At 34.1% G+C, this 13958-nt stretch overlaps 1 protein-coding gene across 1 annotated transcript in view; it reads left to right on the top strand.

Annotated features, from left to right (window-relative positions):
* Nucleotides 1–13958, top strand: part of LOC143249299 (protein O-mannosyl-transferase Tmtc3-like) — a 126924-nt gene that overhangs the window by 93908 nt on the left and 19058 nt on the right. Inside the window, exons 12-13 of the mRNA XM_076498899.1 lie at nt 4686–4823; nt 5211–5304. Of these exons, the coding sequence (XP_076355014.1) occupies nt 4686–4823; nt 5211–5304 (232 nt within the window). The remainder of the gene's footprint in view (nt 1–4685; nt 4824–5210; nt 5305–13958) is intronic.

The following is a 13958-nucleotide window of genomic DNA, read 5'->3' as shown; positions in this document are numbered from 1 at the left end:
TAACAAGTAAACATAAGAAACGCACCTAACGGAGAAAACAAATATATGTAGTTTGACTATCTTTACAGGAGTACATGCACATATACACGGTACTGTGAATAGTGTTAGGACAACGTTAAAAATTAGATTACATGCTACTTTTACTTTCCATTGTTCTTAGAATCACAAATAAAACATCAGTGTTTTATTTATCTTCACATTTACTACAATATAAACTCAATAGATGTGCTTCAGTTCAACATACAGTCAATAGTATGTGTGTCCTCCTTTTGCTTTAATAACCTCAGACAGTCTTTCGGCCATTGTTGTAACATATTTAATCAAAGTGTTCTTCACAATTTTACCCTGAATGTCTGTAATACACTCCCATAAACTTTTTTTTTTTGAAGTAACCTTTCATTTGTCAAGTTTTTGATCTATCAAATCGAAGATCTGCTCAAATGAGTTGAGATCAGGGCTCTGTGGGGGCCATTGTATCATGATAAATGATTCCACCAGCTTCTTTTTAAGCTAAGTAATTTCTGTACAGGTTATATAATTCTTTGGGATCATTATCGTTTGGATAATACAATCCTTTACCAATAAATAATATGCAAACCACTGGATATACCACAAAGGATAAGTATCTGATAGTATTTGCGCTGGTCTATTATTCCATGTACTTTGAAAATATTTCCTGTCGCCTCAGCAGATAAACACCCCCAAACCATCAAATTACTTCCCTCATGTTTTATGGTACGTGCTATGCATTGACATAAGTAGCTTTCACCTTTCTTCCGCCTTAAGCTTTGATTTAAATATTTAAATTTTGGACTCATCTATCCATAACACCCTTCTCCAATTATAAAAGGTCCACTTTTTGTACTTTTAGCAAATCTCAGTCTTTTGACAATATATGGAAAACGAATTAAATATTTTAACTGCTACATGACCAAATATCCCATTCTCGTTGAACTTCTCGATATTGTAGATCTGAACATTTATTTGTCATTTGGTACCTGACCAATTATCTCATACTTTAGATCAATGGTAGTCTTCCTTTTGTCCCGAAGACTGCATAAACGAAGACAGTTAACGTAAGTATATCGAGTTTAGATGTCCTGCTTTTTCCTTTTCTGTTTTCTCACAATGTAGTGTGTACTTCACAGAATTTGGGGATATTTCAAGTCTGCAGCAATTTGTTGTAGAATCCAACCAGCGCAAGTAAAGATTTAATACAAACTTTATCCTCTACTGACAATTCTCTACGTTTTTTTGTACCAAGGCATGACAATAAAACATTATATACAGAGTTAAACACTGTTGTTATCAAGGTTTATTTGTGGAGTGCTATTAAATTGGTTTTTCCTCGCATATACTGGTACTATATGCTAGTTCCTTGCTAACTTCTATTTACTTAAGACACTGCAAGAGGTATCACGATAATTATTTCAGACCCACATTTGATCAGTATGTTCATTCAACCAGAATCAGAATGGCATGCCCTTGATACAAATATAAGGGAATTCTAAAGAATAATTATTCTCGCCCTGACTCATTCAGTTGTCAAGAGGGATCATTGAAGCATCACCACAGTGTTAAAATGTACGTTCTGTAATGGCATGGAGGAATTAGCTCCATAAAATGGAAAGAATGACCAAATATTCTCTTGTTCTAACAATTTTGCTCAGTACTGTATATTACCTCCGTTTTACTCTTATACATACATAGGTTAATAAAATAACCTACTTTTTCCACACTTATATCAACGTATGTTTCACTTTCCTCGGCATTCATGAATGTGTATATATGTGTGTAATATGGTTGAATATTGTTGGTTCTTTACGTTATTGGTTTATTTGGAAACATTTATATTTTACTTTCTAAATTCAGCTGTACAGCGTTTCATTATGATATAATCAGTCAAAAATGTGTTTATAATTACTGAATAATATCTTTAATTTAATTTGTTTCTAATCCATTTTATTAAAAGTTAAAAATGTAGTCAGGATTATGCAGGAAATATTTTATATTCAGAACCTGTGCCTCTGTAAAGAAAGATCATAATGTAAAATACCATACATTTACTCTAGAATGTTGGTTTTCTGTAACGTTTCAGCTGTTTGTACATTCACTGACCGATGTACACATTATATATATAGTCAAATAGATGAATGAGATTTCCCATTTTTTGTACACTACTATTAACCAAAAATAAAGCTCATGTTGTAAAGGAGATAATACAAATTTCTGAAGTGCAGTGACAGCTAAATGGCGTGTTTATCGTATTCTAGATGGTTTGGTCTATTATATTAAAACGATTTTCGAGCGTTCATTACGTCGTTGCAATTCAAGCTGCCACATCGGTTCTACTCAACCTGATTAACGTTCATCGTGACAATATCCCTGCAGCGGATTATTGATTTCAAAAAGCTCCCTCATAAAATGTCATGTCCAAAGCAAACCTCTCCTTCTTGGAGTTTTCCAATACTCGTTTCAAGACTAGTAGCCCAAGCCTTCATATTCTCGTATGTAATATCATGAGTGTATATTTCATTCTCTGGCTGTTTGATATACACAACAGTTGGGTGGGATGTGTAACTGGAATCCTTATCACGGGAAATTCATAGCCTGTTCACCTGTCTACATACAAAAATCTTTCTTAATTAAGTTGAAGTTGTATTCTATTGATGATTTGCGTATCAAAAAACTTTTTAATACAACGTATTCAGCTCTATATTTCATTTGGTAATAACAACAATATATACAAATTAAAATGTAAGATTTAAAAGTATGATTCTTGAATTTTAAGTTATTAATCATAACTTTGATAAAACTGCTAAATTTGCCCTTCTACTAGTACAAACATAGAACACATTCATTTTTATTCCCTAAATGTTTACTCTATTTTCTTCAGCGGAATAATATAATAATAAATTTAAACTGTAACGTTTGTGGATTTAAAATGTTAAGGCTTCTACATACAGGCACATAATGCTAAGAAATTATAATATACAAAAGTAACTAGCATTACAAAAGTACAAATATATTGCTTATATCTATTTTTAAACCTAAAGTTGTAAGTAGAAAACAACAGCAATAGGAATCAATTGTCTTCCTGTAAAATATGTTTCAGTGTACAAAGTGAATACTACCCTAAAATGTAAAGTTAGAAAGAAACCCAATACTTAGACTTTGTAATTCTAAACGAAATAAGACTAGAAAATAAAATGAAAAGCATAATGATTATAACAATATTTGGAAACAAATGCTACAAAGCATATAGTAAGTTAAGGTTACACTTCCAACTTGTCTGAATCTATATATAGCTATACTGTGGAAGCAAATAACTTCATCAGCATAGTACTGACAGTTTTTGATATTGCAAAGGATTAAGTTTAGAACCTTTCATGAATATTGGTCCTATTATCTCTAAAATATGTAGATTCTTCGGAGTGTTAATACAGATTTAGGTAAAGAAAAAATAACTAATAAAGCCTTATCAAATTCAAGTAGTGAGTTCTCAAAGTTGCATGCAGTGAGATGATTAAATTGTAGAACTGAATTATGTTTGTGACTTCCTATTTAATTATCGTAATTTAACTATAAAACAACAAAAATTTAAATAGAAGAATTAAAAAGACTTTGAACATTAGTGAAATAATAAACATAACATTTATGTAATATTATTTAAGTAATAACGCATTAGGCTGGGACCTAACGTATGTCACAAATTAGTACGGGGTAAAAATGTTCATGCTCATTTATTTTACTACCTTCATCCACACTACAACGCATTTCTCGACCACTTCTATGGACAGAGCTTGCGAAAACTGTGGAGAAAAGAATTTCATAAAATCCAGGAACCAGATTTTGTATTGCGCAATATATGCGACCAGTACCGAGTTTTGTACGGAGATATAGGTTTTACTGCCTCTTAGCCTGGTGAACAGTACAGAATCCAGATACCACAAGGAGCTCAAATCTTTATTCAGAATTAAAGATATAGACAATACCCAAAAGCTTTCTTTGGATTCAATCCATCAAATATTTCTCCCTGACAAGCTCACAGATAGGGAATTAAAATTATTCAAGCTAAAACTAATAGACAACACCTGCTATAAGTTACGACAATACCTCTAGTTTTCTTCAATGGTTATTTAATGTTATACATTAGTACGAGTAATGTAAAAGGTAATTTTCAAACTTCTTTCTACAAAGCTATATTTCACATTTCACAGTACGAAATGTATAGTTTCGCAAGAGAATGTTAACCAAATAAAAACCTACTATCACTGATACGACTATAAACTAGTTTATTTTAAACGTGTACGGACTAACAACTCTAAAGTCTGGGGTTCGATTTCTCGACATGAACAGAGCGAACACAGTCCACAGTGTAAGTTTGCGCTAAAACAAAACACAAATACACATTAAATGAGCTAACACAAAGTAAAATCTTTATGATCAGCTTGTGTAAGCATACAGGTGAAATTGTTTTTTAAGGTATAATACAGAAATTACGTAAAAATTCAGTTTACTGTTTGGTATGTGTTTTTTAATGAGTTATGGCATGCCTTGAAAGGAGAATATTTTGTCCCATGTAATTTGAGCATATATTTTATTGTAAATATTGTTGATATATTAATTAATTTTTCATTCTGACAACTTTGGGGACGTTTTTATCACGAGAATTTCGTCCCTAGGGAATCCGATGAAACTCTGTTTTCTTCGGGTCTCCGAGTGAACCAGAAAAATGCTAAGCTTTACAACAACTTGGGAAAAGTTTTAGAAGAACAATCTCAGTACGAGGAAGCCTTAAAATATTTCCAACAGGCAATTAGGTATGATACGTTTCTCCAAATTAAAAACAACAAAAAGTAAACTCTTTCTAACGTATTATAGTTTTTTAGAACGATATATATCGTCGTTCAGAAAAAAAAATCACTTAGTCTTAAGTAACTGATTTCTGCCTTCTCGTTGTCTTTCTTAGTGACTAAATACATAAAAACAAACCGGTAATAACTAAATGCACTCAAGAATAAGAACAAAGTTTGTACTGTAAAATTAAATTTTTTATTTATTTTCTTTCGAGAAAAGTTTTGTTTCGGAACACATTTCGAAGTCAATTTTTCTTTCATATTCAAGGGTCAATGAGAGTGGAGTTTTTACGCTCTTTGAACGATTGTGAAGGTTTCTGGTTTTACTTACTTAATGATTTTTTTTTTCAGAATCCAGCCGGATGACATTCGAGGTTATCTCAACTCTGGTCGGCTTTTCACACATATGAAGAAATATTATGAAGCTGAGCTTGTGTACCTCAAGGTGAGTGTGACTTTTGGTCGTTAGACCGATTATTCATCTTCCACGAGTTTCCAAAAGTAACTCAAAGGAGACCTTGTCCTAACACATCTCGAGACTCATCAGTGTCTTTTATTTAATCTTCGACCACGCTGCTCTACTCGTATACTCTTTCCTTGGAGTTGAGCATTGATAGCTTTATGAAGTATTAAAGAAAACAAATTACAAAAACCTTAAAATAAACTAAATTTCATTTCATAAAGAAATATTTTGGTTCGTACGAGATTAGCCTTCAGAATGCTGTACAAAAAGTACTAATCTTTTCGTAAAAGGAAATCTTTAAAAGTACGAACTTAGTTATTTATCTTCAGAGACTGCTACTGCTGAAAAGTTTTACCTTTTCTTGTTTGGTTTTGTTCTTCTGTACCTCATCAACTACGAGTTCTTCTAGCATTGTTTCAAGCAAGATCAATGATTCGATACGCATACGTTAAAGCTCGACGCTACCGTTTTTTAATACATGGGAAATTCAAAGGCATACCCTTTCCTGCTTTTTTGTCTTTTTCTTTATCTCTGTATAGGTTTTAATTTCTTTCATCTGTTTATGTAAACTCAAAATGGCATGTGTTTAAAATGTCACACACTATAACTTTTTGTGACTTTAAAAAATTATTACTTATTCTACTGTCATAAAATACTTCGCTGGCCCAATTTTTCTTCTTTTTTAATAGTTGAGAATACAAATTTGATGAAATATGTACAAGTTGGTCTTAAATCTTTTACTTTTCAGAAATGTATGATCACAGTAAATGTTCCTTAGTGTTACAATACATATCTAACAGTTTGCCACTATGCCATTATACCCGTCTACCGCTGGTACAGCGTAAAGTCTAGGGATTTACAATGCTAAAATCAGAGATTCGATTCCCCTCGATGGACTCAGCAAATAGTTAGATGGGGATTTGTTACACATGAAAACACACGTCATCACACGAAAAATACGGCTTATGTGTATATACAAGAATTCCATATCTATACACCCAGACGTTTTGTTGGTTATTTAACTCACTTATTTCTGTGTAATTCACAGTATATGTAGGAAGTGGTGTGAGCATATATATCCAACATAACATTATCGCTTTGTAATGTGTGCTAGATTTGGTTAAATTTCATGATTTTGATTAATAACAAATTATTTTTTATATCTGTGTTAGATATGTGTAATAAGTTTGTTTACGTTAGTATATAATTCATATATTTGACTTTAATCGAAGTAGCACACGTAAAATATATTACTTTTTTGATCCAAATATCTGATGGGAGACATGATGAAGATTCCCCCAAAAACTATTAAGGATTTATATCTTTTTTGCTAATTGGAGAGGTAAAATGGTATTAAAAGACAAATACTAGAAGAATACCACCACTTTATTGTAAGAAAATCAGCTTCATTAGATTAATCATGCTTTGATAATTCTTTGGTTATCATCCAACCAAGTAAAGTGTCCCTCCAATGTAAAGTGTATAAAATACAGTCAGTCATATTATTCCCAATAACAGTGATGTATTTCAGTCACAGCTACTGTTTGTAATAGAAGTGGTCAAAGTAGAAAATCGAAATTCTCGTAAACGTGATATTAACAACCTCAGAATGTGTTTTACGAGGTAGATGACGTTTGAGCATAGATCATGTTCACTGTAAAGACGGGTATAAATGTTACCTTGAGAACAGTAAGATACAAATATTAACGCATTCCACTGATGAAAAGACATAGCCAAACCGAAACGTTGAAATGTGCATCACACTAAAAACAGTAGAATGAGCAAAGCTGGAAGTTTGTTATCCATTACAGATGCTTACAACTTTCAACTATTAAACAACAAGTAATATCAGAGGATAACAGTGTCATAATTAATGTATGACAGCTACGATGGGGTATTTGTACAAGTTTCAGGCTGCATCTTAACCAGTGATGTCAGTATCTATATTATAATGATGGCACCATGACTGGTAAGAAGCTCAAGTATATTCTGATCCACAGTAGCATGATATATTTGGCGGAATCTATCTTCTGGAGAAAAAAAATATATAATAAGTGTGGTGAAACGATATCTTATGCATAGCTTGAAAAAATTAAAAGTCGACCAAAGAACTTAGCTGAATTGAGGGAAGCAACACTATACATTGGAAGAATACTCTATAATCGTGATTTATTGGAATTACCACATGACGGCGAACTGTTTTATCATAAAAATTAAAAAAATTCTGATTATCATTGTTTTATTATTGATTGTTAAATAAAGGCACATTCTTCAATGAACTTTTGAGCTTTCAGATTTACATGTTGGTTCATGGAAGAAGCCTAAATATATTATATCCCAACACTAATTTAACAGCTTTCAGTATAACTAAAATCAGAAGAGGGGAAGAGTAGAATTTAAAACGAAATTAAATAGTGATTTCGATAAAAAAGATCATGTGTTTTCCTCTTAACCAGTCTGTAACTATATGATAGCATAAAATCTAAGCAGGCTCGGCATGGCCAAGCGTGTTAAGGCATGAGCCTCGTAATTTGAGGGTCGTGGGTTCGCGCCCGCGTTGCGCTAAACATGCTAGCCCTCCCAGCCGTGAGGGTGTTATAATGTGATGGTCAATCCCACTATTCGTTGGTAAAAGAGTGGCCTGAGAGTTGGCAGTAGGTGATGATGACTAGCTGCCTTTCCTCTAGTCTTACACTGCTAAATTAGGGACGGCTACCACAGATTACCCTCGAGTAGCTTTGTGCGAAATTAAAAAAAAAAGCTAAGCATAATGCTTTGAGTAAAGGAAGGGGCTAAAACACAAAATAGTTTTTATTTATACAATTTATTCACTTTTCTTTTATATGTTATTTAATAATATTTTGCAACCATTGATAAATTCACCATCTAGTTCCCATTAATCACTGTTTATGACTCTTATAGATCATATAGATATCTTTCTAATGAATGAATAGGCATACACGATAATACAAAGCGGCTGTCTCCATGATAGTAGCTTTTATTTAGTAAAACAGTTACAGGTCGGAAAACACAACACAATATACATAGTTATGAGCCAGAGAATCCGAAAATTAATAGTAATTTTACGAGGTCATACAGTGGGACAATGGAAGGATAGTGAAGGCCTGAGAGAAATAATAAAAATGCTGTATAAAGTGAATAAGGTGACAATGCAAGTTCAATAAGGTTGGAAAGTAAATACGAGGTCTGTTAAAAAAATATGCGGACTGACGTCATAAAACAAAATGTACTTTATTTAAAAGTTACAGCTCTGGGACCCCTTCAAAGTACTCTCCTCACCAACGCACACACGTATCCCAACGGTGTTTCCACTTGTTAAAACAGTCCTGGTACGCTGCTTTTTTAATGTCCTCCAGCTCCTTCGTCGCATTTGCCTTAATCTCTGGAATCGTCTCAAATCTTCTTCCTTTCAAGGGTCTTTTGAGTTTGGGGAACAAGAAAAGATCGCAAGGAGCAAGGTAAGGTGAGTAGGGGGTGGGAAAGAACAGTGATCGAGTGTTTGGCCAAAAACTCACGAGTTCTGAGGCACAAATTTCGCAGCAACGCGGTACATCTTCAATTTTTCGGTCAAAATCTCGTAACAAGATCCAACTGATATCTCACACTCTTCAGCAAGCTCCCTGACAGTCAGACGTCGATTTGTCGTACCAGGGTGTTGATTTTGTCCAGGACGCTCATCATCTTCAATGGACTGTCGACCATCCTTAAAACGTTCATGCCACTTGAAACATGCCGTACGCTTCATAGCAACATCACCGTAAGCCGTGTTAAGCATAGCAAAAGTTTCAGTCGCTCCTTCAGGTCATTCATTCTGAAATCCGCCAAACGAAAAAATCGCACTTCACTTAAAACCGCGTAGCTAATATACAAATGAAGATATTTGCAATCGGGAAATGGCGCCGTAATCAGCTGATCTGTGCAAACCTAGCGACACCAAGCGAATTCCCATGGAACCAACTGGAGCCGCGCAATTCAAACAGTCCGCGTATTTTTTTGAACAGCCTTCGTATCTCTGTACAGCTTCGGCAGCCAAGTATTAGTAGAAGGACTCTTTGTGGTGTGATAAGTATGTTGAATGGCGCCCACTTCAAACAATTGCTACTGTTGCACGAATTGAACAAGTGTGCGATCAGAAGCCATATTTATAATATGGACTACAATGCCAAAACAGCTGGAATCAATCCACTTCTCCATCTATACTAGGCTCGGCATGGCCAGGTGATTAGGGAGCTCGACTCGTAATCGGAGGGTCGCGGGTTCGAATCCCCGTCACACCAAATACGCTCGCTCTTTCAGTTGTATGGGCGTTATAACGTGACGTTAAATCTCATTATTCGTTGGTAAAATATTTGTCCAAGAGTTGGTGATGACTAACTGCCTTCCCTCCAGTCTCATACTGCTAAATTATGGACGGTTAACGAAGATAATCCTCTTGTAGCTTTGCACGAAATTCAAACGCAAGCAAAAGAAGCACTCTATGCCGAATCAGGTGTGACCAAGTCGTTAGCGTGCTGGAATACAAACTTGAAGGCCTACAGTTCACACATCATTGCAGCAAAATCGTATTCTGCACACTGTGGTCATCAGTACATTTTGAGAGTGATGCCAAAAGCTGTTATTCGGTTAGGAAATACAGAAGTTGATGGTCAGTGCTATTGATCAGCTGCTTTCCTTCTACTCTCTGTTTAAAATTACGAACGGCTAGTACATGTAGCCTTGTTTAGATATACGTGAATATCAAATGTACTGGATTATACTATATACCCCTCCATCCTCTCTATTTTATAGCACTGTACTTTTGTATTCAGTTGCGCACAAATTTTGGACAGTGGACGAAGATAGGTTTGTTGATCATCTTTCCAAGAACATTTGCTGAACTGTCTGCAAACCACTGCTCTAGTGTGAGGCGCTATTTTAGTGGTATATGAAGCAACAATCACTGTTGGTTCATACGTCACAGTTCTCGAGCAAGGTTTTCTATTTGTTTACTCTAATGAACAATTTACCAAAAAGGAAGTATGCTCATCTAAGACGGGGTTCCTGCTAATTCAGTCTGATTCACTAAACTGTAACTTGAGGGCCAAGAAACTACCACTCTCCAGAAGCCAAGCTAATCTCTGAATATGAACTCCATGGAGCATGTGTATGCTCCATACAAATTTTTCCCTGACGCCAAGCAACCCACTTACAGAGATGTACATATTCTTCACTACGAATGGATGTAATCCCACAAACATAGAGTTTATATCTTGTAATTACAACGTGTATAAGCGTTTCTGTCTTACATATTGTAAAAATCCGATCCTCTAAACACTAAAGATAATCGTGTACCCTTTGTTTATTTTTTACTTACCAAAATGATATGTCTTCTGGATTTCTGTTTATTGGTAAGCTGTGTGCATAACATAATGTTTAGGGACAACAAAAAACCCTGTTGGTCCACCTCGGCTGTTCCATTCTCTAAGCCAAATCAAAACTATTTTAAAAAATTAAATCTAGCCCTTATAATTCATATATATCTAACATGGTTTTTTTTTAAACTCACTCAAATTTACTGCCTCCACAATACCCGATCCTATAGATCAACTACCCTATTTGAAATATAAAATTATCTTATCTGAACACGGGTTCCACCTAACCTAAATCTATCTTTATGTCTCCAAGTTCTATAATTCTCACTGTTAAGTATGAAAAATCTTGATGCATCAGCATTATAAATGCTTGTTACAATCTTAAATACTTCAATTAGATGCTCTATAACTCTCCTTTTTCAAGAGAAAATAATTTTGAGATTATAATCTCTGCTCGTATGAAAACTTCTCCATCCCATGTACCACTTTAGTAACCCTCTTCTGAACTCTTTCCAACATTTTGATGTGTTATCTTATGAAAGGAGCTTAAGACTGAACATAATACTCAAAATGTGACCTAACCAATAACCTATACAATGAAATTATAATCTCCTTTGACTTATATTTATCATTTCTCTAAATACAACCTAAAATCCTATTTTCCGTACTACTAGCAACCAATACTCAACCAATACTCCAAAATCCTTTTCTTTCATGACACTAATAAGGTTATTCCTATCCAAAATATAATTCAAATTGTGATAACCCACATGCAATGTCTTGCATTTATCATAATTAAAACCCAATATCTTGATATAACCAGTTAATTTAAAATACTTATTGATCATTCTTTCATGTATTTCATTAATGTAAATCAAACAAAGCAAATATCTTATAATTGAGCCTTGAGGTATCCCACTTTTGACATTAATCCAGTTTGATTGAACTCCATTTATAACAACTCTCTGCTTTCTTTCATCAAGCCACCCTTCTATCCAATTAGTTAAATTATACCTACAAGGAAGTTTCTTTGCAAGCCTTTTATGTGGCATTTTTTCAAATGCTTTTTAAAAATCTATATAGTTCAAATCTACGTTATTAACCTCATCTACATATGCGGTAGCATTTTCAAAATGTGTCAAAAGATTTGTAAGGCAAGATTTCTCTTAGAGAAACCATGTCGACTATAAAAAAATCTAAACTTTGTTAAATGATTTTGCAAAACATCTTTCATCAGACTTTCCAAAATATTCCCCACAACTGAAGTAAGACTAATTAATAGGTCTATAATTACTATGACAACTTCTATTATCTCCCTTGAAGATAGGAATGATATTAGATAATTTACAATCTATTGGTACTTGCCCACTAATCAAGGACTTACAAACAACTGAGGTAAATGGCTGACATATTCAATTCTTGACCTTCTTTAAAACCTTCTATGGGAATATCATCTGGCCTAGGAGCCTTGTCACTCTTTAAACTTTGCAATTTTATTTTAACAAGCTCAGAATTTATGCCATTGTCTTGTTGAACTTTGTTTTCATCTATTAATTATCCAATATGAGGAACACCGGTTAATTCTTCATTTGTAAAAACTGAAGATAAAAGCAGAAGTTCATAACATAACTATTTCATAATTATCAGATGAAAGCCTTTCTTTGTTATTCCTCAAGGGTCCTATCTCCACCCTAACATTTTGTTTACACCCAATATACTTTTAAAAATCCTTATTGTTAATTTTTATGTTTTCAGTCAAATTTTGGATGCCATAATTTCCTGTTTGACTAACATTCTTCATATTCTATAATACTGGTCAATTTAACTTTCTTAAATTTGCGATAATTTTCTTTAATTTTACTTCATATACCCTTTGTCAATTAACCCTTTTTTTTACTTGCAGTCATTTTTTTCTTTCTGGGGCCCGGCATGGCCAGGTGGTTAAAGCACTCGGCTCGTTATCCGAGGGTTGCGGATTCGAATCCCCATCATACCAAACATGCTCGCCCTTTCAGCCGTGGGGGCGTTATAATGCTACGGTAAATCCCACTATTCGTTGGTAAAAGAGTAGCCGAAGAGTTGGCAGTGGGTGGCGATGGCTAGCTGCCTTCCCTCTAGTCTTACACTGTTAAATTAGGGACGGCTAGCGTAGATAGCCCTCGAGTAGCTTTGTGCGAAATTCAAAACAAACCAAATGTTTTTTTTTTCTGTAAGGAATTTGATTTAACACTCCTACGAAAAAACGTTTCTAGTCCTGATTTCTCCAAGCCCGTTCCCCTGGCTGTGGTTTCGCTAGATAGTAGATAGGGACAGTGGGAATCTCGTTAATCCATTCATTAGTGGATTTAAATGGCAATTTCATTTAAATACAAAATTATTAGCTTAATATTAATAACCTTTCAAGTTGCTCTGGGGTCTATTAGGCCCCACTTTTCGTAGGAGTGTTAAATATTAAAAAAAAAATTATCTAAATATTTTTCGTATGTTTTCAAATAGCTCAGCTTCTCAATTCACAATTCTTGTTGCATCCTTTCAAAATTTGCTTTTTTAGAAGTTTGGAATCAGATAATAATTATTTCTGATTTCCATATGCAGCAAAACAACAAATCTAATACAGCAATGATGACTTGTACCTGGGTGTTCCTCAGTTTCCACTTTCTCATTCATTCGATATTAGAAAACAACATTAATTCGAAAATAACATTATTTCTAATAGATTTGTTGACCAAATGATGAAGAGTTCCATCTTGAACAGTTTTAAGGAACCTTTACCTCTCGTAGTTTGACTTTAGCATTTCGCAATCAATATGACTGAAATTAAAATCACCCATAATTATGAATAAATATCACTGTAAAGTATCCCAATAAGTTTATCAGTTTCATCTTGTCTGTAACAAGTTCCTACAAAGAGTTTTGTCTCCTTACTCTAATCCTTAATAATCTCAACTACTCTTGTATCTAAAAGAATAGGCTTCTATTGAGATCCTGCTGTTATTTCCCACAGTTTGTACTTCTATTTCTCTATTTTCCCAATTTCAACTAGGAGAGTCTCCAACTTTCCTTAAACCTGCAAAGTCTTTGTATAACCTGAACATCCTCACCTATAGCTTCCTAAAAAGTGCGTAGTAGTAAAATATTCCCAAATAAAACCCATTCATTCTACTATCGCATGTAAGAGACTGGGAACCCTCGAAGTTTTAACCATTGTATTATTTGTACAATTAAAATAAACACACGACATCATGAATAAATATCAGCAGCCTG

This window comes from Tachypleus tridentatus, chromosome 1 (assembly GCF_004210375.1).
Source record: "Tachypleus tridentatus isolate NWPU-2018 chromosome 1, ASM421037v1, whole genome shotgun sequence".
Lineage (NCBI taxonomy): Eukaryota > Metazoa > Arthropoda > Merostomata > Xiphosura > Limulidae > Tachypleus > Tachypleus tridentatus.
The sequence above is the reverse complement of the archived record's forward strand: the minus strand, read 5'-3'. Positions and strand labels throughout refer to the sequence as shown.